This window comes from Diceros bicornis, chromosome X (genome assembly GCF_020826845.1).
Source record: "Diceros bicornis minor isolate mBicDic1 chromosome X, mDicBic1.mat.cur, whole genome shotgun sequence".
Classification (NCBI taxonomy): Eukaryota; Metazoa; Chordata; class Mammalia; order Perissodactyla; family Rhinocerotidae; genus Diceros; species Diceros bicornis.
The window spans coordinates 132,546,713-132,573,217 of record NC_080781.1 but is presented as its reverse complement, the minus strand read 5'-3'; the positions used below and the strand labels follow the sequence as shown (position 1 = coordinate 132,573,217).

At 37.3% G+C, this 26,505-nt stretch overlaps 1 protein-coding gene across 3 annotated transcripts in view; it reads right to left on the bottom strand.

The window, feature by feature from the left end:
- Positions 1-2,044: 2,044 nt before the first annotated feature.
- FMR1NB (FMR1 neighbor) overlaps positions 2,045-26,505 on the bottom strand; it is a 36,709-nt gene continuing 12,248 nt past the window's right edge. The window contains exons 2-6 of one of the 3 annotated variants that reach the window (XM_058534865.1): positions 19,921-20,040; positions 16,260-16,397; positions 14,827-14,923; positions 3,707-3,856; positions 2,147-2,205 (exon numbers count right to left, since the gene is read on the bottom strand). In XM_058534865.1, coding sequence (XP_058390848.1) covers positions 3,709-3,856; positions 14,827-14,923; positions 16,260-16,397; positions 19,921-20,040 — 503 coding nt within the window. In that variant the 3' untranslated portion in view covers positions 2,147-2,205; positions 3,707-3,708. Of the gene's footprint in view, positions 2,206-3,706; positions 3,857-14,826; positions 14,924-16,259; positions 16,398-19,920; positions 20,041-26,505 lie in introns of all 3 variants that reach the window. The other 2 variants (XM_058534863.1, XM_058534864.1) reach the window with 2 other exon arrangements.

The window sequence follows — 26,505 nt, the reverse complement described above, 5'->3', positions numbered from 1 at the left end:
TGTTGAGCACCTACTCTGTGCCAGACACTGTCCTGGGCGCTTGGGATGCATCATTGAACAAAACACATAAAAATTCCTGCCCTAGGAGAGTTTATATTCTGGCAGGTGAAGGCAAATAATAAACAATAAGCATACTAAATAACTAAATTGTATAGTATGTTCACAGGTGATAAATGCTATGGAAAAACCAGAGCAGGGTAAGGTGGAGATCAGGAGGGCAGGTTGAAACTTCCCTACATCCTCAACCTTTACACTCAATGTTCCTTCTAGTCTCCTATCTCAAAAAATTTCTCGCCATTCTATACTACCAATTACTGTACCATTAGTTCTCTGATTCCCTTCAGTGGCAAACTTCTTCAACATGTTGTCTACACTCTCTACTTTCACTTTCTCACTTCCCAGTCACTCTGCAACTCAAAGTTATCTGGTTTCTTCTCCTGCCTCTTCAGTGAAACTGCTATTGCCAAAGTCACCAATGACTTCCATGTCACCAAATATAGTGGAAATGAATCAGAATCTTGATAATGTTGATGACTCCCTCCTCCTTGAAACACATCATCTTCTTGGATTTCATTATACTGCTCTCTCCTGCTTATCCTCAGACTTCTCAGTCTCCACTGACAGCTACACTACTTCTGACCATCCTTTAAATGTTTGTGTTTCTCTGAATTCTATTCCAGTACCTTCTTTTTTTCTTATTCTTCTTGGTTGAATTCATTCACTGTGACTTCAATTATCATTTATATATTCATGACTCCTAAACTTTTATATCCAGCCAGATCTTTCTCCTGAGCTCCAGACCCATATATCTAACTGCTCACTAGTCATCTCTACCTGGATGGCCTATAGGCACTTCACACAGCCCATTCAAAAATGACTCATCTTCCCCTGCCAAACCTGCCTTTCTTCTCATTGTCCCATCTCAGTGAATAGTACTCACTATCTTTCTGGTTGGCCCATCATTTAGGAACCTGAAATTCATACTCCCCTTTCAACCTTCTCATTTCTTCCCACACACATACATTAATCACCAAGTCCTATTGATGCTACATGCTAAACAGCTCTCAAATCTATTTACTTCTATCCGGAGTGCCACTACCCTAGTCCAGGATACCATGTTTTCTCACCCTTATTAATATAATAGCTTCAGAACTGGCTCTCTTGACCCTAGTGTTGCTCACTTCCAATTCTCACACAACAGTCAGAGTGACCTCAAAGGATGTAGATATAACAATATCCTTCCTTTGCTTAAAATCCTTCATTGGTTCCTTTCTGTCCACAGGATAAAACCCGACTCTTCAATGTGGGTTATAAAGTTCTTCTGATCTAACATCTAAGTTGAAGTTGCTGCCACCCTGAACTACTTGCAGTGCTCTAAATACTCCATGCCCTTGGGCCTTCGTACCCGAAACAGACACAGTGATTTGTACCTTCTCCCACCACACAGTGATTGTATGGCAAATGTCTGTTGATCCTTCTTACCTTTCATTTTATGTCTCTTCTTGAAGTCTGGGCTACGTGTCCCTGCTATGTGTTCCCATAGAATGTGGTACTCCTCCTAACATAGCCCTGTCATTACTTCTTTACCCGCTTCCTCCCCAGCTGGACTGTGAGCTCCACGAAGGAAAGGCCAAGTCTATCTTGCTTATGACTATATCCCCAGTACATAGAAAGTGCATGGCCCACAGCAGGGGCTCAATCAACATTTGTTGAATGAATGAGCAACAAGCCCAAATAAACTTGAGCCCCACACATTTCAAAAGAGGAAAGTGAATCATAAAAAAATGATATAACTTTAAAAAAAATCAATTTATGTATGTCACAGACACAATTATTTTCTTTAGAAAGTAAAGAAAACTTTGCTAGACGATGAATAACAACATAAAATCTCTGCCTTATTTAACACCAACAAAAGTATATGTTGATAACATTACCCAAGTTGCCAAAATCTCATCACTATGTAAGACCTGAACCACCACCAGTGCTTTTCATACAGTTTTTAACATTCTATAAAAACTATTTTTAATAAGAATTCGGATTCTGGTTTGATGCACAAAAACAGAACTATCAACTTTATTTTATAAGTAAACATGACAAAAATAGGAACTAATTTTTGTCCTTTTAAAACGCTCCATCAGGTTTAGATGACTGGGACAGTCTCCTCTGCTCTGAATGGTTTGTGTTCTTCTCAATGGGAAAATAGTGCTACAGGAGAAAAGTAAAATAGAGTTAAATAACTTAAAAGGATTAGTATACATACATCACACTTTGTTATAAACAGAAATGACTGCAATAAAGTTCTCAAACTCTGTATACTGAATGTTATGACTAACTTATGTATTTTCAGTTTGCCAGTATATCATCCTATATTACTGTGAGGTATACAGACAAAATACACTATAGTAAATACCATTACAATGACAATTTCTGAATAACCAAGTTAACTTTTACGCCCCAATGAATGGCCCACAGAAATCAAGTTTTGTTAGTCTAGTTATAGTGTCACATATGTGTGCATGTGTGTGTATGCATACATATGCACATGTATGTATTGCATTAAACTTACACAAAGTAATATATAGGTATGTATAATATACTTGTATGATTATTATTATATATACTTATGTATCACCTTATATAAGTAATATGTTATATACATACACATATAATACTGTATAAGGATTTTCTTTGGTTTCTTCTGAGATAGGTCACTTTTCTTATTCATCTAGTCCAAACCTCTCATTTCACAGCTTGGTGAACTGAGGCCCAGGAAAGTTAAGGGACTTGCCCAAGTTCCCACAGTAAATAATGGCAGAACTGGGACTAAAGCCAGCGTCTCCTGACCCCAAGTTCAATGGTCTGTTATTCCACTCCTCTGCTTCTCTGTATCTGAGGCTAGAAATTAACACCTTAAATTTGAGTGACGCATTGCAATTTTCAAAGCATTTTCACAGACATTATATTGTTTAAGCTACACAAAAACATCTCAGCTGATGGTTTTAGGGAGCTGAAAGGTTAAGTTACCTGCCCATGGAAACATCACTAATTAATGGCCCGAGTCTCCTGACTCCCAGTCCAGGACTCTATTCCCTGAAGTATACCTCTTTTCTCACCAACCATTTTATCCTTACTTGGTCCTTCACAATTATTTTGGAAAGCGGAGACTCAAGCAAAGGCTAGGGTATCTGTAAACCTGTGCAAGTGAGGCCAGGTAGTTCTTGGGTATGATTCTGGGATCCCCTCTCTCCATCTCTCCTAATGCTGCATTGTGTAAGTCTGGAGAGCGGGTAGCTGAAACTAACAGCTAAGATCCAGGATTCGGTCACAGATCTGTCAGACTCCTGAGGCTATGCTCCTTCTCCTGGATATGTGGTGTGGTCAACACACATGGGGCACTATGGCCATTACTATTTAGCAAGGGTATCTATCATGGAGCCTCAGAGTCAGAGTGGGCAGATTCCATTTCTTTGTTTCCCCTGAAGGGTTGAACTATGTATACCAAATAATGTGGTACCCAAACAACTTGGCACATTTCCTGTCCACCTTCCTACCATCCAAATATCCCTAGTGATAATATCATTTCAGAAGCTGATACTCCTGTGGTCCAAACATTTCTGGGGTAAAACATAAGCATCAATCAAACCAAGATGATGGAAACAAGAAGAAAATATTAAATATTTCGACTTTATATCCTATTGTCAATTACCTTTAGTTTTGCTCCTTTTCATCACCTAATCCTTCCTCGTCTTCCATTATTGCCCCTAATACTTCTGTATCCTCTTTTAGTTTGTTTCTTTGTTTCTTCAAACCCTTTAAAATTCTGTTGACTTTCCTTCGTAAATGATTGCCCCATTTGCTGTAACATTAAAAGTTCAAAGTGAAACCTTATTTCAGAACAATAACAATGGCAAGTTAGAAGGAAAAGGCTATTTGCCTACATAACTTTTTACACATTTACACCTGATTGATTAACTCACCAGATTTAATAAATCTGATAGAAAGTATTAAACTTGGCTCACTCATATTTATCATTATAACCATTATTATAACTCTATATAGAGTCATTTTGATCATTTGATCCGCCATGACAGGAGTGCTGTCCTACTTCCCTCTGCTGACAACAATGTTACCCATCCTTTAAGACTCAGCTTATATTATTTTGTCTAGGAAGTCTTCCCTTTCACTCCTAGCCTATAGAGATTCCTCCCTCCTATGAACTTCAAAACTAAATAGTAATAGTTTACATTATATTAGCATCTACAATTTTAAAGTTTTGCACTTTCACTCACTATTACCATCATTTGCTATTTCATCCTGTACTTCCTTGTGTTTGTGTGGACAGTGAGTGAAGGGGGGCACCTGAGAGCCTATCATAGGCCAAGAACTTAGCCAGGTGCTTTACATACTTTATCTCATTTAACTCTTACAACAATCCTAAAAGGTGGATATTGTGTTTCCTATTTTGCAAATGATTAAACTGGGGCTTAGAAAAGTAAGATAATTCACTCAAGGTCATACATAGCTAGTAAATGGAGATGTTAGCATTTGGACCTAGGTCTGTCTGACTCTAAAGTACAGACTCTTTCCATTAGACCACACTGCAGCATTAGCTAATAATGACTAATAATGACAAGTAGGATAGACTTTCTACATGCCAAGGCCTGTATATAAGCATGCCATGCGCATGGTCTAATTTAATCTGCATGATGACTTGATGAGGCAGTTACTATTTCTATTATTTCCATTTTTCAGATGGGGAAACTGAGGCATCAAGGAGGAAAGCAACTTGCCCAAAGTCACCAGACTACTCAGTAGTGAAGCCAGGATTCAAATCCAGACCTGCCTAAATCTAAAGTCCAAACCCTATCCACTACGCTAACTTGTCTCTTTTTTCCCTCTGAGCTTGGAAATAACTTCAGGCTAGAACTTTACCTCCTAACTTTTTATACCCCACAGAGCCTGGTACCCAATGGGAGCTCAGGAAATGTTAGGTGATTTTTATGTTTATAGAGCTTTCACTTTCTAAACACCTAAACACAAGCCAAGGAGAAAAAATAGAAATGCTTAAGGCAGAGGTAAGGATGGAAACCAAAGAGAAAGAAAGAAAGATTTGCATTCAATATTATGAAGAGGTAATGACAAGATACATATTCCCATCCTCTCCTCAATGCTAGGTAGCATACAGAAGTGGACACCTGACCCCTGACAGTGCTACTTAGCTATAAAGACAACCAGGTTCTGAGCATGTGGGGCCCAGAGATAGACAAGCCTGCCTTTGAAATGATGACTTTGAAGGTAATAATCACTTTTCTCCTCTAAACTGCATTACTGAGTTGTCACTGAGCTCCACTAGGTAAGACAGATGTGGAACAAATAAACACCTTTTTCTCAATTAATCATAAAAAAGTCTCCAGGCATAAATGAAATACTGGGTGAAGACCAAACATATATTTATATGATTTACCTATGGCCTCTTTATGTTGCAGTTTTTTTTAACTGCAGTCTCAAAAATATAATAACTGAAACAACTACATATTTCTCAGTCCCTTGGGGCCAGATGTGTTTTGGAATGCAGAATATTTTGGATTTTAGAAAGGTAATATGGCATGACATACTGAATATTACATGATACTCCCATGGGGTCTAGGGGAGCATCTCATAATCAAATACAGTAATATTTCTGCAAGAAAATACATGAATATTCACTACAAGCATTAAATAATGACTAGAAAGATTCTCAGGTCAGGTCAGATCTAGTTTTGCTGCCAAATGAGTTAGGCAAAAAGCTTTAGGCTTGCAGAACTTCTTGAGTTTCAGAATTTTAGATAAGACATTAAGGACATATTTTTTTCTAATGCTGCGACTTCAATATATCTTACTTTACATAATTGAAATGACTATGTTTTCTTTATCCATAGACTTTATTTTAAATGTAATGATGTACATTTCACATTAATTAACAAAGAAAAATGCAATTACTCCAAAACCCACTGCACTGCTCTAGGTTAGAGGACTTGGTTTTAGGCTCAGCCTTCTAACATTTATTACTGAGATCCGAAGTTAGATAGTCTACCCAATATCTATCGAGAATGCCTAATGGGAAAGTAGAGTTGAAATGATCTGTCCAGTGTGCTAGAAGTGATTTTCTTCTTTTCATATAAAATGTCATATATTGTGGCCAGCATACTCACATTGAAACGTACAGACCAACTTATCCCATACTCATTCACTGACTGACACATTTGCTCATTTATGAAATAAATACTATTCCAAATATTAGAGGCATAAAGATGAATAAGACATGGAACCCGCCCTCAAGAAGCTTAAAATTTAGAAGAAAAGACAGATATATAGGCTTATAATTATACCACTTTGAGATAAGTCCAAGTAGAAGCAAGCAGAGATTGGCAGGAGACAAAGAGGAAGAAGCCTGACCCAGTCTGGGCAGCAGGTTTAGGGTAAGCTTTCTAGAGGAGGTGACATTTAAGCTGAGGCCTGCATCCTGAGGGGAGTGAGCCAGATAAAGAAGAGTAGCGATGGGGAGATGTATAAGAGCATTTCAATCAGTGGGTTGGTACACTGTGTGAAAAGCTCAGAGTGGCGAGGCAGTGTGCTGTTTGTAAACATCAAGTAGAATGGTGTGGCTGGAAACACTAAGTGGGCCGAGAATTTCTAGTAATACGAATCTACACAGTTGTGGAACTTTTTTTCCTCTAGAAATTCCCAGGAGCGTAGATCTAGGAGCAGAGAAGTGGTGTTTCAATGAAACAAAGGGGCTACAAAGAATGGATTTATGTACCAGGCAATAGGATCCAGGCTGGATAAAGAAGTCAGATGATGTTAAAAAAACAGAAGACCAAGAAAAAACAGAGAGTTAAAGAGCCTGAAGGTCTCAACGAGAACAGGTGTAGCAAGAGTAAAGAAAGGAAAAACCTAGAAGACAAGGCATCTATGGTCAAAGGGTAGGATTTTGAAGTTTAAGATTTCAGAGACTCAGAGGTTCAATTTTTGATGAATGACAAGGTTCAGGATATGGGCATGAAAGCGAGTGGCCAATGCAGAGTGCAGGCGAGATTCCTCAGAATTGAGTACATTAGGGAACTCTGAGGCTATGGGCTTAGATGGCTCAAACATGGACAGTAAGGCCACCCAGAAGATGATAAGATGGAGAAGAACATAACACCTAGAAAGTGCCCAGACCAAAGCAGGAGCTCAATAAATATCTGCAGAAAGAATGAATGAATAAAGAGTTGAATTGTAAAGTCTAGTGCATTTCCAAATGGGCTTCATACAAGATTCATTTGGGATGCTTTAAAAAATACAAATTTCAGGACCAAACCCCAGACTTACTGAATTAGAATCTCTTGGGTACAGTCCTAGAATCTGCATTATCAAATATTCCCAAGGTTACTTCCATAGAAGCCATCTACAGACCAGAGTTTGAGAAACACAGGTCTAGTGGGCTGATTTTTCCATGTTTCTTAACAAACTCTAATTCATTAATATAAATTCTTTAGGATAGTTTAAAGAACGTAACATTAATTTTATACATAGGAAACTTTATAAGTTTAATTTATCATTTGCAGTCACAAAGACAGTCAGAAGATCCACAGAAAAGACTAACTAGATTATTTCGATCATTATTTATCAAGTTGCCTACTACATGGCCTAGACACCAACGGTTCTCAAACCTGAGTGTACATGAGAATCACTAGTTGTGCTTGTTAAAACACAAATTGCTGGGCTCTAACCCCAGAGTTTCTGATTTAGTAGGTCTGGGGTGGGGCTTGAGAACATGCATTTCTTACATGCTCCCTGGGGATGATGGTGATACCGATAAGGGACTCACTCTATTTTGGGAACCACAGCCCCAAACTCAAAGAAGTATAAAGCTTGGTCCCTTGTCCTCATGAAAGTTACAATTTAGCCATAGAAAGAAAATTAATAACAGGAAACAAAGGATAATTATGTGTTAGATTATGTAGAAGAGAACATAAGGGCAGAAAGAGGTTCTGAGAAAAGATAAAATATTGGGATCTGGAGCAGTTGCAGAATACTTCATGGAAGAGTTGAGGCAGTTGCCATTTGAAGATCAGAAAGAATTCAAATAAGTGAAGAGGATGAAGAAGAACAATCCTAAGACCTGGGAGCAACATGGGCAAAAGAACAGAGGAAGGAATTAAGCCTGGGGTATGCCAAGAAAAGTTAAGATAGCTCCTTTGCTGGAGCAAAAGATACATGGAGTGTTATAAGAAATATTATTGGAGTTATAGAATGAGTCCAGTACAGATGATTTTGAAAGTCACAGCCCTTTGAGTGGACTTGAAGCAATAAGATGCCATTGTGTTTTTATCTACATTTCTTTTCTTCCTATTTCCTATAGTAGAAAAAGCAAGGAACTCAGAAGACAGATTGGAATTCTTGCCCTATCACTAAGTAATCTTAAGCAAGAAGCCAAGCCTCCCTGTACCTCTCTGTTTTGAAGGTCAAATAAGACAATGTATGTGAAAACACTATATAAACTGGAATAAGCCGAACATGCTTATTGTTTTTATCTGTACCTTTCTTATAGAGTGTGACTTTTTATCTTAGATACTTATACATACCCCTTATTAGGCTATATGTCCCTTGAGAGCAGAGAGCACGATCTGATTCACTTTTCTTGTCCTTCACAGCACCTAGCACAAGGCCTAGAATCCAGATATTCTTGAATGAATGCATTAGAAGTCCTTGAATGATATAATGAAATGAAATAATACTATTTTAAGAAGATAAGCCTAGCAGGACACATTACAAGATGGATTAGAAGAAGAGATTAGGAGTCCAGGTATATGTCCAAATCGGCCTGGCAAGCATCCTTACTCATTCCCTCCTTCCTAAGGGCACAGCCATACATTCCTATTGAAGTGCCAAGAAACTTCTCCAGGACTCAACTCCTAGCCATCTTCCAAACCCCACTTGCAGTCTCATCCCAGTTATTATCTCTCTTGTATGAACTTTTTGGATTGGACATATTATGATGCCTTCCTCACTTCCCAATCCTGCCTTTGCCCTTAGATGCTAGCTAGCCTTGTGTTATGGACTGAATGTTTGTGTCCCTAAAATTCATACATTGAAGCCCTACCTCCCAGTATGGCTGTATTTGGAGATAGAGCTTCTAAGGAAATATTTAAGGTTAAATGAGTTCATAAGGGTGGGGCCCCAGTTGGTAAAATTAGTGTCATTATAAAAAGAGACACCAGAGAGCTTGTTCTTTCTCTCTCTCCCCACTTTCACATGCATCAAGGCCGCGTGAGCACATACCAAGAAGGTAGCCATCTGCAAGCCAGGAAAAGACACCTCACTAGAAACCAAATTAGCTGGCATCTTGATCATGGACTTCTAACCTGCAGAACTGTGAGAAAATCAATGTCTATTGTTTAAGCCATCCAGTCTGTGGTATTTTGCTATGGCAGCCCTAGAAGATTAATACATCTTGGTTCCCTTTTGCTTTTCTCCTAAAACCACTTACCCAGGACAAGAGCTGACAGCATACAAGGCCTGGACTAAGCTGTGACAATTAAATGGGAGAAGAGGCAAATCCCAGACTCATTCCAAAGGAAAGCAAAAAATGACAGGGAGACTAAGATAAGAGATTATATATTGAAGATAAAGGAAATCAAATAGTCAAGGAAATCAAATAGTCGTTTACAAATAACTCCAAGGTTTCTAGCCTGGGAGACCAATGAAATCACTGACAGAAATGGACAAGTGTCAAGGGGAGATGATTTGGGAGAAAAAGAAGATAAGTTCATTTTTTCACATGTTGCATTTAAGGTGCTAACAGAACATCTAATTCACGAGAGCAGTTGGAAATATGGAACATGTAGAGGTGAGGATTTCAGGATTCAGATTTAAGAATCATTCACCTAGAATAGCCCAGAATATTATGGTCAGAAAGAACCTTAGAAATTATCTAATTCATTCTTTACTCTAATTTTATGAGAAAACCAATACTAAAAGAAGTTAAGCTCACTATAAAACTGGTGGCAAATGCAGAACTAGAACACAGATCTTTTTAAATGTTCTCTCTGCTACATACTTGTAATATTCTCTGGTAGATGAGAATAAGGCTTTGGGAAATAACCATAGTAGAGAGAAGAAAGAAAAGCAAACTGAGATGGATCAGAACGGTAAGAGGAACAATAAAATCCAAGGAAGAAAAGATTCGAGATGGGAGCAGTCAATAGTGTACTACGTAACAAAAAGGTCAAGCTGGATGGGAATTGAGAAAAGGTCACTGCATTTTGCAATGAGGTTATTAGTTTGGCAACAAACTGTTCTTTTTAGTAGTACCTACTATTCCAGAATTCTCTAAAATGCTGCTCTTGGAATCCTTGCAATGAGAACCTCAGACATATAATCCGCATATAATGAGGTTCTCTTATTAGTTCAGTAACTATATTACCTTGAACAGGGTCCAAGAAGAACCAGCTTTATGCGAATTTCAAATCTATAATGACTCATGTTAGAGCAGGGTTCCAGTTTGCTCACATTCTCATCTGGTCAGATTTTCTCAAAGTTCTTAGAGCCTAGGCCTACTTTCAAAATTTATAGGTTATATTTCCTTTCTCTGAATTCATGTATATATAATCCTAGGAACTTCAAACCTTTCAGCAGTTGGCTAATTGCTGCATAAAGCTTTTCAAAATAACATTACTAATTATATTGTACAGTATAATGAAACACACAAAACATAGGGATTTGAAAATGTAAACGTCTATTTTTGAAATTCAATGGGTGATGATTTTTAGGCAATTTTTGACACATTTATTCCAATTCTTTACCTCCCATTCTAAGAAAGTAAGTGGTATTAAGACTATCTGCATAATGAAAACCACATTATAATACAGAGAATCACCCAGCAGGATTTGTCTAAATGTAGAAATTTTCAGTAACAGCCATCTGGCAAGTAGCAACATTGAAAGTGTATGGGGGATGTGCTATTTACATCATCTGTGTATCAGATGATCTACAACCTTAAAAAAACATGGCTTTTCATTAGTTGAAAGAAAACATAGTTTTGTCATTTTCAGGCTGAGTTCTAAATTTTTTCTTAATTCAGAGTTACAAATTCAATCTGATAGGAAGAAAAAGAACGTGAAAATGCACTTCATCTGAGTTTAATAGGCATGGTATTATAATGTTTGAATTTTCCACCTTACCAAAGCTATGTACACACTCAAGTATCATATCACTATATAATACACAGATGTTTAAACTGGCATATGCATACAGATTAAACTTTATCTAAAAACCAATAAAGATTAGAAACTGAATTTGGCACTTGAGACTACTATTACTGGCATTCTATTACTGTAATGGGAATAATTCAGCCACCCCCCTTCCCCTCTATTCCCCTAGAGCCCCTCCCCTGCTTCCTTTTGTTCCTATCCACCTGATCTTTTCCTTCCTTCATCTCTATGTAAGTCTTAAGCCTACCAGTGACACAAACCTAATGAGTCTTCTGATCCCTATTAATGAGAATAAAAACAGATCTTACATAACCTTGAGGAGATAATGAATTTCAAAACACATCTTATATGCGAGTTTAATAAGGCTATTAGTAGCAAATCTTTAGAAAGCTTTTTACTAATGCTCTCTGCTCCCTTTTGTATATGTGCAACCAGTTCAAGCTGGCTTGAGTTCTCTGTGTACCTGGTTCATATCACACCTGAACTCAGGTCAAGCAGAAGTAAACTAGAGATTCAGTTGTAGATTATTCCAGGGGCAAAGTTCAACCATCTCTGCTTAGAAATGACAAGCAGTTAAGGAGTCTACAGTGAGGAGACCCCATGTAGATGTAATGAATTCTGCAGAGGAGCCCCCTTTCCACCTAACCCAAATCTTGTTGTCCCTTCAAAACTCAGCTCAAATAGCACCTCCACAGTGCAGCCTACCCTGCCCTCTCTCATTCATCTTGATCCCCATTGCCTCAGAATTTTTATAAGTTATTGCCACTGCTCATTTTAGTCCTTAATTATATTCCATCTTATATTGTTATTTAATATGTCATGCTCTGGATTTATTTTAAGGTAGATTTAAGCTTCTTAAAAGTAGGGCCTATGGTCTTAGACGTTTCTATATCCTCCACGATACCTAGCACAAGGAAACAGTGACTGAATATGGTCAATTGTGGAAAGTATGAATTAGGCACCAAAAGAATGAAATACATTTGACTCTGGAAAGTGATTATCCTCTTCACCTCAACTGCTTTCATTTCTCCCACCTGCTCATATTACTTCTCATTTTTCATCCCTCCAGCTCTTGCCAGTTGTTACCTCCTTAAGTGATCTGGAAATAAAAGGCATTGTCCAAATTGCAAGAGCTGGGAAACATCAAAACATCATTCATTTTGGCTTACAACTGAAGGCAGGGAGGAGAGATATAACAGTGTTTTCCGGAAGGAATGTATACTTAATATATAGGACAGGACCCAGCAGGAGGAGGAGCTTAAGAGTATCTTCCAGTGCCTTAGGAGTTCTTCCAACGGAGAGGCCCAGATCCTGTTACTACAGATCTGCATTTGGCTTTTAGCTCCTCCGATTTAGACAAACAACAGCATTTGCCTTCTTTCTTTTCTTTTTTAAACCATTACGTACTGATCTTACTGCTGAATCTATTTCCCTCTTATAAGGTCATTTATTTTACCTACTGTAATATTTTATCTATCTCTTTATTCTTTGAAATGAAGAACAGGAAATGAGTTAAAGGGATAGTTCTAAAGAGATATCTTGCCCCCAAAAGGTGGGTTTAGCATAAAGGGATAGTTCTAAAGAGATATCTCGCCCCCAAAAGGTGGGTTTAGCATGCTTTGGACTCCATATATGCTCCTTGTTTGGTATCAAGGATAGGATCTTCATTCTAACACAATTATTTCCCTTCTCTCTAAAATGAGCTTACCAGGAAAAGCTGACAGTGCCCCATCCACCCTCCACTCTTCCTGGAAATTCAGCTAAGCAGCAAGTTGAAACTGACAATGCTCTGGAGTTACGACCAGCCAGCCTTGGTGGTCTAGTGGTTAAGATTTAGTGCTCTGCTGCAGCCCAGGTTCATTTCCTGGTCAGGGAACCACACCACCCATCTGCCTGTTGTCATAGTGTGGTGGCAGTGTGTTGCTGTCATGCTGAAAGCTATTCCAGTGGTTTTTCAAATACTGGCAGGGTCACCCATGGAGCTTCCAGACTAGGAAGAAAGACCTGGTCACCCATTTCCAAAAAAAATTGGTCATGAAAACCCTATGAATAGCAGCAGAGTATGATCTGATATAGCACCAGAAGGTGAGAAGACGGCACAAAAAGACTAGGCAGGGTTCAGCTCTGCTGTACACAGGGTTGCTAGGAGTTGGAATTGACTCAATGGCAACAACAACAGGGGACAATCCTTTGAAATTCATTTTAGAGAAAAATCCAGTGTACCTGAACATCCCCATAAAACTTCTTGGCAGAGGCACAATAGAGAGACCGTACGAAATTATTATACCAGGCCTATTCTACCAGACACTCTAAATTGCATGGAATAATCATAGCCACCAATTTCTAGCAAATATTATTTCATTTTTATTCATAGGTTATCTGTGATATGAAATCAAGCTTTGGAGGGAAGAACTCCCAATCATCTGGGAAAAGAAAAAAAATGAGAGAGGCCTAGGAGTAGAGATTTCTCATCTACTCAGTATAGGAAACCAAGAGAAACTGAGAAGGTCATATGCAAACTGGAAGAGTTGGAAAGCTGTGACCCAATAGTGTCTTCAAAATGGTCTGAGAAAGTGACGTAAGCAACAAGAAAGTTTAAATTACTATAGGACTGCCTTCCAGGCTAGCCAATCCCATCAACTGTATTTCTTTATTCCTTCAACCTTAGATAAGCATCCACTATATATGAGGCACACCTTGCTATGAACTGAAAATGCAATGATGAATATGACACATTCATCAGACTCAAGGAAAAGGTACAGAAAAGCCAAAAAAAAAAAAAATACAATGATCTTTATGGAAAATAAGGTAATGTGTATAGTCTAATAAATCTTCTGGTGAAATCTAAACAATTTTTTGGTAACTCAAATACCACTTTCTCATTAACTCGAATAAAAATATCAAAGATGCTTTATCAACAGGCACCTTCTCTTTACCAGAGAATTTAAGGAGGCACTCACTCTCAGGGTCATGCTAGTGCCGACTACACTTGCACAAACCTGAGAGTGAGTGCCTCCTTAAATTTTCTGCTCCTCACTCACCTCACCCTAGTCCTGGCCCTGCTCTCTACCTCCACACCCACTCTGTCCCAGTAGGTGGGGAGCTATTAAAAAACAAAACTTAGAAACATCATGCCAATAGCCCACTGAGATTTTGTGTAAGATGCTAAGAAGAAATCTGATACGAATTGACTTAAATACAGACCAAGGCTTTAAGACCCAATGGTGGATGACCATATACTAGATGGAGACTAACACTTCTGGGAATCCCTCTGAGTTACAGTTAATAAGCACCTCAACTTCATGCACCCCCAGCTCACTGATTTATTTTTCCTTCCAACTTGGATTTTGTTTGATGAGAGAATGTACATACTATACAAGAGGATGTCTTAAATTTACAGAAAAATAAAATAACATGCATTTAAAAAATATTATGGTAACTCTACTTTTAGGTTTTTCCCAAGCTACCTTCTTTTAAACAAAAATGACCCAAACATAATCCCTGTGTTTCTGGAGCATTTGAATAAATGTGTCTACACAGAAATACCCAAGTATGCTCAGCAACCAGCAAATAAAAGTTTATGTTTGCCTACCTCCTCCGGCAAAGAGAGCAGCAATAAATGGGCAGACATCCCAGGATGATCATGCTGATCACACTAAGCCCAAACATCCGGAACATCTGCGTAGGCTCTGTTGGTTTAATTATATCCTGTTACTTTTACGACTTAAGCAAGAGAAGCAAATCTGAGTTCTTTCATAAAGTCACTATAAGAAAAACTATCAGTTAATAAAGTAAAATACGGAGGTATTCTTATATGGCAGGTAAATATCCTTGCTGCTCTGTTAAGTAGTAGGAGTTTATGAAACGTTCTTGAAATATAACTAAAGGCTACACTTTAAATACATGGCCCCCTCCATGCTAGCCTTAACAAAATGATCCTACTGTTTTTGTGAACAGATTATTACAACTCATACTGTATATTTCTTCCTATGGCCTAAGTATGTTTTTTCCTTGGCCATATGTTACACATCCTAGAGCACTCGAGGAGTGAATTAATCTATGAATAGTTAACTTGATAAAGGACTGGCTTCTTAAATGTTTACTTTCAAATTATAAAACATTAAATTAAATAAGAAATCAAGAATTTGCAGGTAAATAAGCATATTTTATTCTTATACTCATTCAGAAACACATTCTAATGTGATTGGGGAATTGTAAGTCACGGTTCAATTTTTCCCTCTATAAGAACCAAATGTCTCTTCACACATAATATAAAGACTAAACTGATGACTGAATTATAAACATCATATGACAGTGTTAAAATTGCAATTCTATATTCATGATCATGTTTCAGTTTCCAATATTAACACTAGATATTCAACAAAGAGCTGTAAATTGAATAGAGACTATATTAACCTAAGACATTGTTTTGCATGCATCCTTTTTGTAGTATTTGTTGGTGTTTAATCATACCAAATACATCTATCATGGGACCAACTGGTAATATGTCCTCACTATCCAAATGAAGGAACAAAAACAGATGGTCTAGTTCTCAAAACTTTGTAAGAAAAAAAATCTTAAGAAAACAACAGAACAAAGAGAAACTAATAAACACACCTTAGCAAGAAACATTCAAGCCTACTGTTACATACTGAGATTTGAAGACAAGATAAACGGGAAGAATTCTATTCAGGAAGAGAAAAGTGGAAAGAGAAAAGAAAGCTAAGGCATGCCCCACTGGTATCTTCTCCCAGGTATTCAGAGTTACATCTCATATAGCCTAGAATTTTGGGGACAAGACAGAGAGTGACTAAAGCAAAAGATATCACATCTAAGGGCTAAGCAGAAACTGCTCATGAATACAGACCTGACCATCTCAGGACTTTTGGGGACAATATTGCTCTAGGGCTGGGAGCTCCCTTTAAGTGTTAAGTTGGGAGATCCAAATTTAAACTTACGCCATTGTGACTTATTTATTTGCTTTTTAAAAATAGAAATACAATAAATGTAAGAGGATGGACTTACTATCTTTTAATGGGGCAAAACAACTGAAGTTACTGATCCCAAATGAATAACAGCATTTGTATCCCAAACATGCACTCTGGTTAAGATCTTGCAGCTCATTGCAGGGCTTCACCACCTGATTCTCCTTTGGAATGCATGCTTTTGGAAAAAAAATTCAAGAAAGAGAATTCAGCATGATTAACAAGTACTTTCCCTAATTAAATAATTACTGCAAGACAAAAAAAGAAAAAGAAACATTTAACCTGGTATAGTTAAAGAAAAGATTGAATAACATATACAAATAGTGATGAATGCTGAAAAAATAAGAGTTTTTACTAAAAGTTACCGCAAAGTTACTTAACACCACATTTTCAATTCTAGATGAACTGCAGAAAAATATAAATTGTTAACATGTAATTGGTAAGGTAGTTTTTATTTTTATTTTTTAATTTATGATTATTTTTTATTTTTATTTATTTATTTTGTGTGTGTGTGAGGAAGATCAGCCCTGAGCTAACATCCATGCTAATCCTCCTCTTTTTGTTGAGGAAGACAGGCTCTGCACTAACATCTATTGTCAATCCTCCTTCTTTTTTTGTCCCCCAAAGCCCCAGCAGATAGTTTACGTTATAGCTGCACATCCTTCTAGTTACTGTACATGCGACACGGCCTCAGCATGGCTGGAGAAGCGGTGCGTCGGTGCGCACCCAGGATCCGAACCCGGGCTGCCAGTAGCGGAGCGCGCACACTTAACCGCTAAGCCACAGGGCCGGCCTCAGTAAGGTAGTTTTAAAAGGACTATAAATCATAAGCTGAGTAGTAGTGATACAAACATAACACAGAAGGAGCTAAATAATAAGAACAGGCTAAATGCCCTTAAAACTAACACCCTGTTAAAATAATACCACAGATATCCTCTCACTCAACTTTACTAAGCTACAGAAACTCAGTGACTGCGTCAGTGATAATGAATGCAAGTAAAATTCACACAGTTTACTGCTAAGAGTAAGGTAAGTGATACTACTGGCATTGACCTACTTTCTGCGAGCACATCATATTGGCACTACAGTATGTTTTAAGAGTCTTCCTTTTTGCCTTAAATTATGACATTATAATTTTGAATAGGCAATGATTTATCACATGAACACCCAGATCCATGCAACTGCAATAAATTCACACATATTTGAATCTACGAAACTCACAAACTCAAATATCTGATTTTTTTTAACATCCTGCTTTATAAGAGAAACAACTAAAAAAGCAAATATCAGATTTTTATTCAAAAAAAAAACTTTCACAGTATGGCTTAAGGCCAGCATAGATTCAGTTCAATCTCCAATACCATCAACAACTACAGACTCAGAAAAGTAATAACTGATGTTTTATGATCATTCTAAAGTACTTCAACATCAGCAAAGAACAATATAATAATTATAAGCATATTTTTACCTTCTGATATATTTCATTAAATTCCTCTTCTTTAAAGATTGGCAATTCCTGAAGCTAAGGTGAAAATAATAATGGCTACCATTCTCTAGGCACCTATTTGGGCCAGGTACCCAGCTTTACACACATTATATCCAATCTTCACAACAAATTCTTGAGTTTTGTGGCCTCCATTTTAAAAATAAAGAAATAAAAGATCAAAGTACCTTGTGCAAGGTCACAAAACTAACGCATTACCAGTTGGCCTTGATATTCATTTCCCAAACATTTTAGACACATGAGTTTAGCTTACTTTGTTGTTATATACTCTAAGCAATCTGTTCTTCAATTCTGTCAGGCCCAGAGTGACTTTCCTCCCCAGGCTGGACTGAATCTGAACACCATGTTCAGTCCTGGGCATCACACACCCAGAAAAGGGTGACAATAGTCAGGGCCCGGTCAGAGATGGGATAGACTTCCTGTGTGCTGAGTTCCTCACTATTGGCATTGTTCAAAGATGACTTTCCAGGAATGGAAATCATAGAAGAGATTTTAAATCACAGAAGAGACTGCACTAGATGATCTCTCAAATCCCTTCTAATGCTGAGCTTCTGTTATTTTATACTTAAATTGCATCTGATGGTCTTTATGCTAGATGCTAAAATTAACTTTCAGATTCAAATTACTAAGAGATACTTGTAATTTTAACGAATAAAAAGGGCCAGAACAATTTTTATCAGGTTTAAGCATATAATTTCGTCCAAACGGAGAAGGATCATGTGACCTCTCAAGCTTCCCTGCCAGACTGTCTCTAGGTTATCATTTTAATCTGTAAGAGATGAATCTTTTACGAACAACAGCCTAATGACAAAATGATATACTTTTTTTTTTAGTGCTTAAGTGGGAAGAGTGTTCATTTTCAATATACAGGGGAGGAAATAAATTGGTTAAAAGTATTTCACATTTTATGAACTTGTAGTTATTATTTTCAAAGAAGAAAGTAAATATATTTTATAAATATTTAATCACTGTTTTGAAAGATTTGAATAAACCGAGGTCAGATATTTCTCTTACAATGAAACAGTTTGATTTTGTTAGGAAAAAATGTTATCTCATACAGTTGATTTTGACTCATCTTACTGTGCCAGGTTGGAGGAATATTTTAGAAACGCAGATATCTTATTTAGACTATTTTTAAAAGTGGCTTCAGTGTTCATATAATGTAGTTATTATAGGTAACTATGGGACAGTTTATATCTGCTATCTTTATAAGCTCTAAAGCTTAAATCATCATTTGTTGTTTATGACCAACTTTGGCACTTACTAAACCATTCTTTTAGCTTCACAACATACCACCTTTTCTTTCTCAGATTTCTTTCTCCACTCACTTTGACCATGGCAGTATCTTTAATTTATTTAAGGATCTCATTTATTTTGCTATTCTCATTGTTAGTAGGTGTTACAATGCGTTTTGTATTTGAGGAAACCAGTACACAGAAACACGAAGACATTTATGCAAGGTCACAGAAGAATTAGTGGTAGAGTCTGGAATTAAACAATGGATATAATTTTGTGCTTATATATGTACATCAAATTTTGTTAGAATAAATTCTGCATGGTTTTTAATAAAAGCTTCATCTTTGTAATTCACATTACGTCAATTTATTTGAATCTTCCCCTTGAAAGGGCACCACGTGCTGTACAAAATGAAACATGTTTATTTATGGTTAATTCTCAGGGGCCATCATGTGCCTGATAAACACATTATATACAGAATCACAAAAGATGATGTGACTTGAAACCTGTACTTTTTATCATTAAAACAGATGGGAAAACATCTGGTATATTCCATAACATCAGAGCCACATAGCACCTTGATTAATGCCACAGAAGACACAGATTTCACAAATACTGCAACAGTGATTAAATTTCAGGTAATGCCATTAAGGTAAATTGTGAAAGGTTTAGATATTTGTGAAGGAAAGTATTTTATGAAGAGTAACAAACATTTATAGAATGCCTTAAAAATACTGTCTCAGTTCATCCTCACAATTCTTTGTGGTAAATGTCTTCATTTTAAAGATGAGGACACTGAGGTTCAGAGAGGTTATCTTTCCTAAGGCAAAAGGCAGAGTCAGGATTAAAACTCAGGTCTGTCCCACCCCAATGCCAATTGACTACACTGCCTCCTAAACATTGAACTACTGTTTTCAAAATAAGGACGTTAAGAGGAAAAAAAAATCAAACAAAAACTTACTTGTTGGAAAGAAAAAACTTAACAGAGCTTCCCATGCAGAGGTTTTTTCCAGAGATTGTCCACTAGCATTTTCATTGCTCCACTGAACATACTGGCTTGGAGACACAGAATCCGAGAATCCTTAAGAAAAAGTGAAATTATTAATCCCAACATGTAAAGCATTTATCACTTTCTATGACTCGTTAATAGTAATTACCTTTGCTTAAATTAATTATGGAAAGTCTAAGAGCTAACATACTATACTTTCATAACAGCTTAGATACTATTAATAATCAGAATGTGATTCTGCTGTGAAACTGAAAAACTGAGTACTAAATCTAAAAATGCTTAAGCTATAGGCTGACACATCCCATTGTTGTGCTATAAACTGATTTACAGTAGTGAACTTACCTCTGACAAACAGCATTGACATTCAGAGGCTGAATCAATTAACAACTTGGAAACAGTATGTATTCCACCTAAATCAGATCCCACCACAGAAACTCTTGGTAAATATGTTGGCTTCTTTATTTACTGATAAAAATCAAGGCCTTAGACACTGTAAAACGTTCCTTATCCTTCTTCCTCGCTTCTTCAAACAACCTGCTTTTAGTTTTATTTGCATGATTCCCTCCTATATTAAGAGGAAAGGATATCCATCTTCATTCCCATAGCATGGTTTTGTCCATATCATTAAATATTTTCCAACATTATCTTTAATAACTTCACAGTATTTCATTATAAGGCTCTATAATAACTGAGTTAACCATTCTCCCACAGAAAGACATTTAGGTTGTTTACAATTTACTGATATTATAAGGAACACTGCATAGAACTCATAGACACAGAGAACAGACTGGTGGTTGCCAGAGGCGGGGCGTAAGGGATGGGTGAAATGAGTGAAAGTAGTCAAAAGGTACAAACTTCCAGTTATAAAATAAGTAAGTCATGGGGATATAAGGTACAGCATGATGACTATAGTTAATAATACTGTACTGCATATTTGAAAGTTGCTAAGAGAGTAGATCTTAAAAGTTCTCATCACAAGAAAAACAACTTTTCTAACTATGTATGGTGATGGATGTTAACTACACTTATTGTGGTGATCATTTCACAATATATACTAATATAGAATCATTACACTATACACCTGAAACTAATATAATGTTATATTTCAATTATACCTCAATAAAAAAAGACCAAAAATAAAGAACACTGCAATGATTATCACTGGAACTATATATCTGCAGATATTCATAAAAAATTCCTCAGGATAAATTCTTAAGGAATGATCCTTGACCTTGGCCACACTACCCTCCAGCAAGGCTGCCCCAAGGTACACTTCTACCAGCAGTGCAGGCAAGTGCCAGTTTTCTTGCACTGTCGCCTTTTTGTTGTTGTTTGCCAATTTAATGGCCAAAATAATGGTGTCTCTCTTGTTTTAATTTGCTCCTTTAGTCATCGGTGAGCTTACATCTTTCATACATTTGTGGCATAGTAGAGAACTTAACCCTTAATCTGCCACGTGTTGCAAATATTTTTGAAGGTAGTTGGCTACCTTTATATTTTTAATGGTGCTTTCGAAAGTTCAAAAGTTTAAAATGTTTTATGTAATCAAATGTATTAATCTCTTCCTTTACTATTTCTGCCTTTCAGGTCATGTTTAGAAAGACATTCTACACTCTAATCTTTCCTTCTAGCACTTTCATAGTTTTGTTTTTAAATTTAAATCTTTAATCCACTCGGAATATATTTTGGAGTATGTTATGAAGTAGGGATACTTTTGTTCAGTTGTCCTAATACCATTTATTAAACCCAACCTTTCCTACTTATGACATCACCATCATACTCTAAGTCCTTAGATAGTCATAGATCTGTTTCTTAACTTTTCTATTCTGTTCCACTAATCTATCTGTTTGTGCACCAACACCACCGTTATAATTTATCTTGTATTGTCATATGTTTTAATAACTAATCTAGCAATCTTTTCATTAGTCTTCATTATCAACATTTTATTCTCAACTCTGAAGAATTTTTTAAATGAACCTTAGAATCATTTTGTCAAGTCAAAAAAATCCTAGTAATATTTTTATTGTAATTATGTTCACTTATTTAATATTCATTCAAAAACCATTTATTGTGTGTCTCGTGTACTAGGCATGAATTCAGTTAAATGTAGCCTTATTTGGAGAGAACGGATAACTATAAAATTTTATCACCCAAGAATAGGTGTGTATCTCCACTCGTTCAAGTCTTTTTTTATGCCCCGTGTAAGGTTTACAGTTGCATTCATACAGGTCCTGTATCTTTCTTATTATGTTTATTCTCGTATATCATATTAATTTTGTTGTTACGGAAATACGATCTACTTCACCTCATTTTCTAGCTGATTACTGCTGGTATGTAAGAGAGCTGTTGATTTTGGTTCATTGGTTTCATATATTTCAACACTATGGATAAATGTTCACTCACTATAGTTTTATCTTCACTGTATATTACATATCTTGACAACATTAAAAATAACCCAATTTTGTCCTGTTTGCTTTCTCCTAACTCCTACTCATTCAATAAATATGTATTTAACGCCTACTATATTCTAGGTTTTGGGGATACATCAGTGAAAAAATCAGATAAGATCCCTGCCCCTCATGGAGTTTACAATATAGTGGAGCAAACAGACAAAAAAAAGAAGTAAACTAACAAATTAAATAATTACAAATTATAATGAATGCTATGAAGAAAGTCGATACCAATACAGTGTAAGGTAGAGGACCTACTTTAAATAGGGCCTGGCCTCTCTGAGATGATATTTAAGCTAAAAAAAAAAAAAAAAAGATTAGAAGAAGACAGCCACACAAAGGGCCTGGAAGAGTGCTTCCAGCACAGGGGACAAAAAATGAGATTAATATTGCCAGGCATACTATACAGCAAAGGAGCTACTGTTGGAAGCAGCTTTGACAGGACCTGTGTTATGTACTGCTATTTGTTCACTTGGTGCCCAACTTCCCTAATTGACTGTCTTTGTTGCCACTGGACTCAACACACCATCTCAAGGAAGTGTTTGCTGGCAGTAGCACACCGGCCTGAGTCTCCACTCTAGGTTATCTTCCCCAGATGGTACACTCTCTGGAGTCCCTCCAGGATAGAGGCTGATACCCAACTCAGAGTACCCTTGCCTCCGACCCCTCCCAGACAGGCTTGGCCTTAGCTTGAGGTGAAACACAGGTTACTGCAACTTCTCTCAGTAGTGTCTGGCCTGGCTTCATTCTATCTTTCAGAAATCTCTCCAAATTTCTGGCTTATCGATGGCAGATGGCATCCTTCTTGGTTCTCTGGGTATTCAACCATTATAGATCTTTTGGTCATTTCAAGAAGCATTTGAGATGGAGGAGGGAATTAAACATTTACTAAAATAGGTATCATCAGTGGCAGCCTGAACCAAAAGTCTCCAGAGTGTTTAACCTGCCCTTCCTCTACCACTGGTTTCTTCCCTACTCTGAAAGACAACTATTTACAAATTAACGGGTAATATTTTCCAAAGTGTGGTGTGAGTACCATCATCATTAGATGAGTTGATTTTTAGGTGAAACACACTTGAACATTTACGGATATATCTAATCTTTGCTATTTATGTGCTTACTTTAAAAGTGAAGAAAAAATATATATAACTAGCACATCAAAACTACCATGACACCAAACAAGACTGACATCACTCACCATACAGCAACCTTTATAAAATTCCCTTTAACATCCCTGTTCTTTCCTCCCTGGGAGCAACTGTCCTTTGCTCTCTCTAAAATCTCCCATCAGCCAGTGCCCAGGTCTTCTCAGATCATCCTCTCCACCCTATCAGGCTCCAGTCTCTTTCCCCTCCCCCATCGTTTTTCCTATGCAGAATAATTTCATCCTCTATGCATCTAATTTGCATCTGTACACTCATTAATATGCTCAGCAAACAAAAGACTAGGAGCCAGCTTCCTTAAATGGCAGCAAGAAATGGTAAAGAACCAATTATGTCTCCCCGTCACAGAGAATTTTTATTTTTTAATTTCCCTGTTACAAAAAAAAAGACTGAAAATCTAACTACATTTCAAAGGAAAAAAACTAGACTCAAAGCTGTGGGCAGAGAGGTCATTCAGTTACAATATGGTTTCCTTCCTACAATGTGGCTTCCCTTATGTCAACCTTGTATCAAGCTGTATCACCTTGCTCTATGCATCTCTTCCATCTGGCTGTTCCTGAGTTGTATATCCTCTTATAATAAACCAGTAATGTGGAACTGAACCCCTTGTCCACTTCAGGCCTTATTGAGACTACCAACTCATTAACTGGGCCCACGCAGACATGCATCTGATAAGCAACCTTTTGACAGCAAGAGGTTGGAACTCCACCCTCAGGGCACGCTAACACCGCCATTCTGTGAACGTGCGTCCTATGAAGAAGCATGAAGACTGACTACGCTTGCGCAGATCATCACTTACCTCATCTCTCCTCACCTCCAATCATTTCAGACCACCTTGCCCCCTACCCCATAAATATCCCTGAGTCCCTATTTTCAGGGAGGCGGATTTGAGATTCATTCTCCCGTTTCCTCACTTGGCTGCCCTGTGATTATTAAACCCTCTCTCTCTGCTGCAAAAAAAAAAAAGCTGTGGGCTTCATGGGCATGCAACCTGTGCAATCTACAGTGCGGCTCTTAGAAGGACCCCGCAATTGGTTTAACGTTCTCCTATCGTCTTGAAATTCATAAGAAATTTTGAACCAGGGACCCTGCACTTTCATTTTGCAAATTATGTTGCCAGCCCTGCTGTGCAGTGAGGTCTCTCAGATGAGGAACTAGATAAAAGAGTAAGGAGACAGAATGGGAACAGTGGCTAATGGTATCAGCTTGGAAAGGATTCTGCTGAGGCTTCAGTAAATTGAGGGTCTACCTATGCTGCAGTCTTTCTGGGCCTTGGCCTCAAACAGACCTGAATTTGCATCCTGGCTTTGCCACATACTAGTTGGTACACTTGAGCAAGTCAGTAAACTTCTCTTTGCCTCAGTTTACTCATCGGCAAAATGGATTTTGAAGGACATTTTGAAGGATTGTAAGGATTAAATGAAGTCACGCACAAAGTGCTTAGTACAATGTAAAATGAGTAAATATTTTGTCATATGTCTTTCATAATTTATTTTTATTGTTTATAATTTTAAATTTAATAATATTACTTTGTTTTGGGGATATTTATTTTTATAAATAATTCTCTCAATAGCAAATATGTCCAGTTTTTCCACTTATAACTGTGCTACAGTTTCCTTTTAAAATAACTATATTTATGTAAAAAAGTGAGGCACTGTAAAGGAAAATAGGAAGAATGGGTAGCATTAAGATAACCAAGAGTTGTGAAGGTATTATACAAACTACTGAGGCAAAAGAAACACCCATCTAGTGAAATATCCTCAATTTTTAGACAAGGTAATTGAAGCCTAAAGAGGTGAAGTGACCCATCAAAGGTCACACAGCAAATCAGTGGCAGAATCAAGACAACTCGGGTCTCCTAATTCCTAGTCCAGGGCTCCTCCAACTATACCACATGCACAAATGGTTAAAGCAAGAGCAAGCTTGGTGCTTAATGAGGTACATGGCAGGCAGCCAGACGTTCTATCTATGTGCACTGCCTCATTCACTCCCCGAGGATAACAAATAAATGAAGTATTCTAATATAATGACACAGAAACTAGTCACGTGGTTTTGTCCATGAAGCTAAAGCATTCTGAAAATATTATCTATTAGTCAATCTTTATTTCTCCTTTTTTTAATCTCCCCAAAAAGAATGTGTAATAGGGACTGACCCAATAAGTTACAGAGAATTGGTGGAGGAGGTAGGATCATAATCCCAGTCCCCATTCTGCTAGTCTCCTCATCCTGTATGCCACTAGTCTATATGCTTTCTGTAAAAATATAACCTGAAAAGCAATGTGGCTTGGGACTCCAAATGACAATACAAACTGGAGATATCCCAGAGTTACCTCAGCTCCTTCAATCTCAATCCCCCTTGGTGGCATTAAATCTAAGAGAACTCAGAAGGGTCTGTCTAGGAAGAAGAAGGGGAATTTTAGCTCTAGGATTATGTGCCCTCCTTTCACCATAATATTCCAGAGCCATGGCCAAATTATTTTACCTCTCAGTGTGTATTAGTTTGCTAGGGTCATTGTAACAAAGTACCATAAACTGGGTGGCTTAAAAACAACAGAAATTTATTGTCTCACAGTTCTAGAGGTTAGAAGCCCAAAATCAACATGTCAACACTGTTGGTTCCTTCTGAGTGCTGTGAGGGAAGGCCTCTCTCCTTGGCTTGTAGATGGTTGTTTTCTCCCTGTGTCTATTTATATACAATCATGCACTGCCTAATGACAGAGCTACTTTCTGAGAAATGCACTGTTAGGTGATTTTGTCGTGTGAACATCATAGAGTCTACTTACACAAACCTAGATGGTATAGCCTACTACACACCTAGGCTATATGGTACTAATCTTATGGGACCACCATCGTATATGCAATCTGTCATTAACCAAAACGTCGTTATGTGGTGCTTAGTCTTTCCTCTATGAATGTCTATCTCT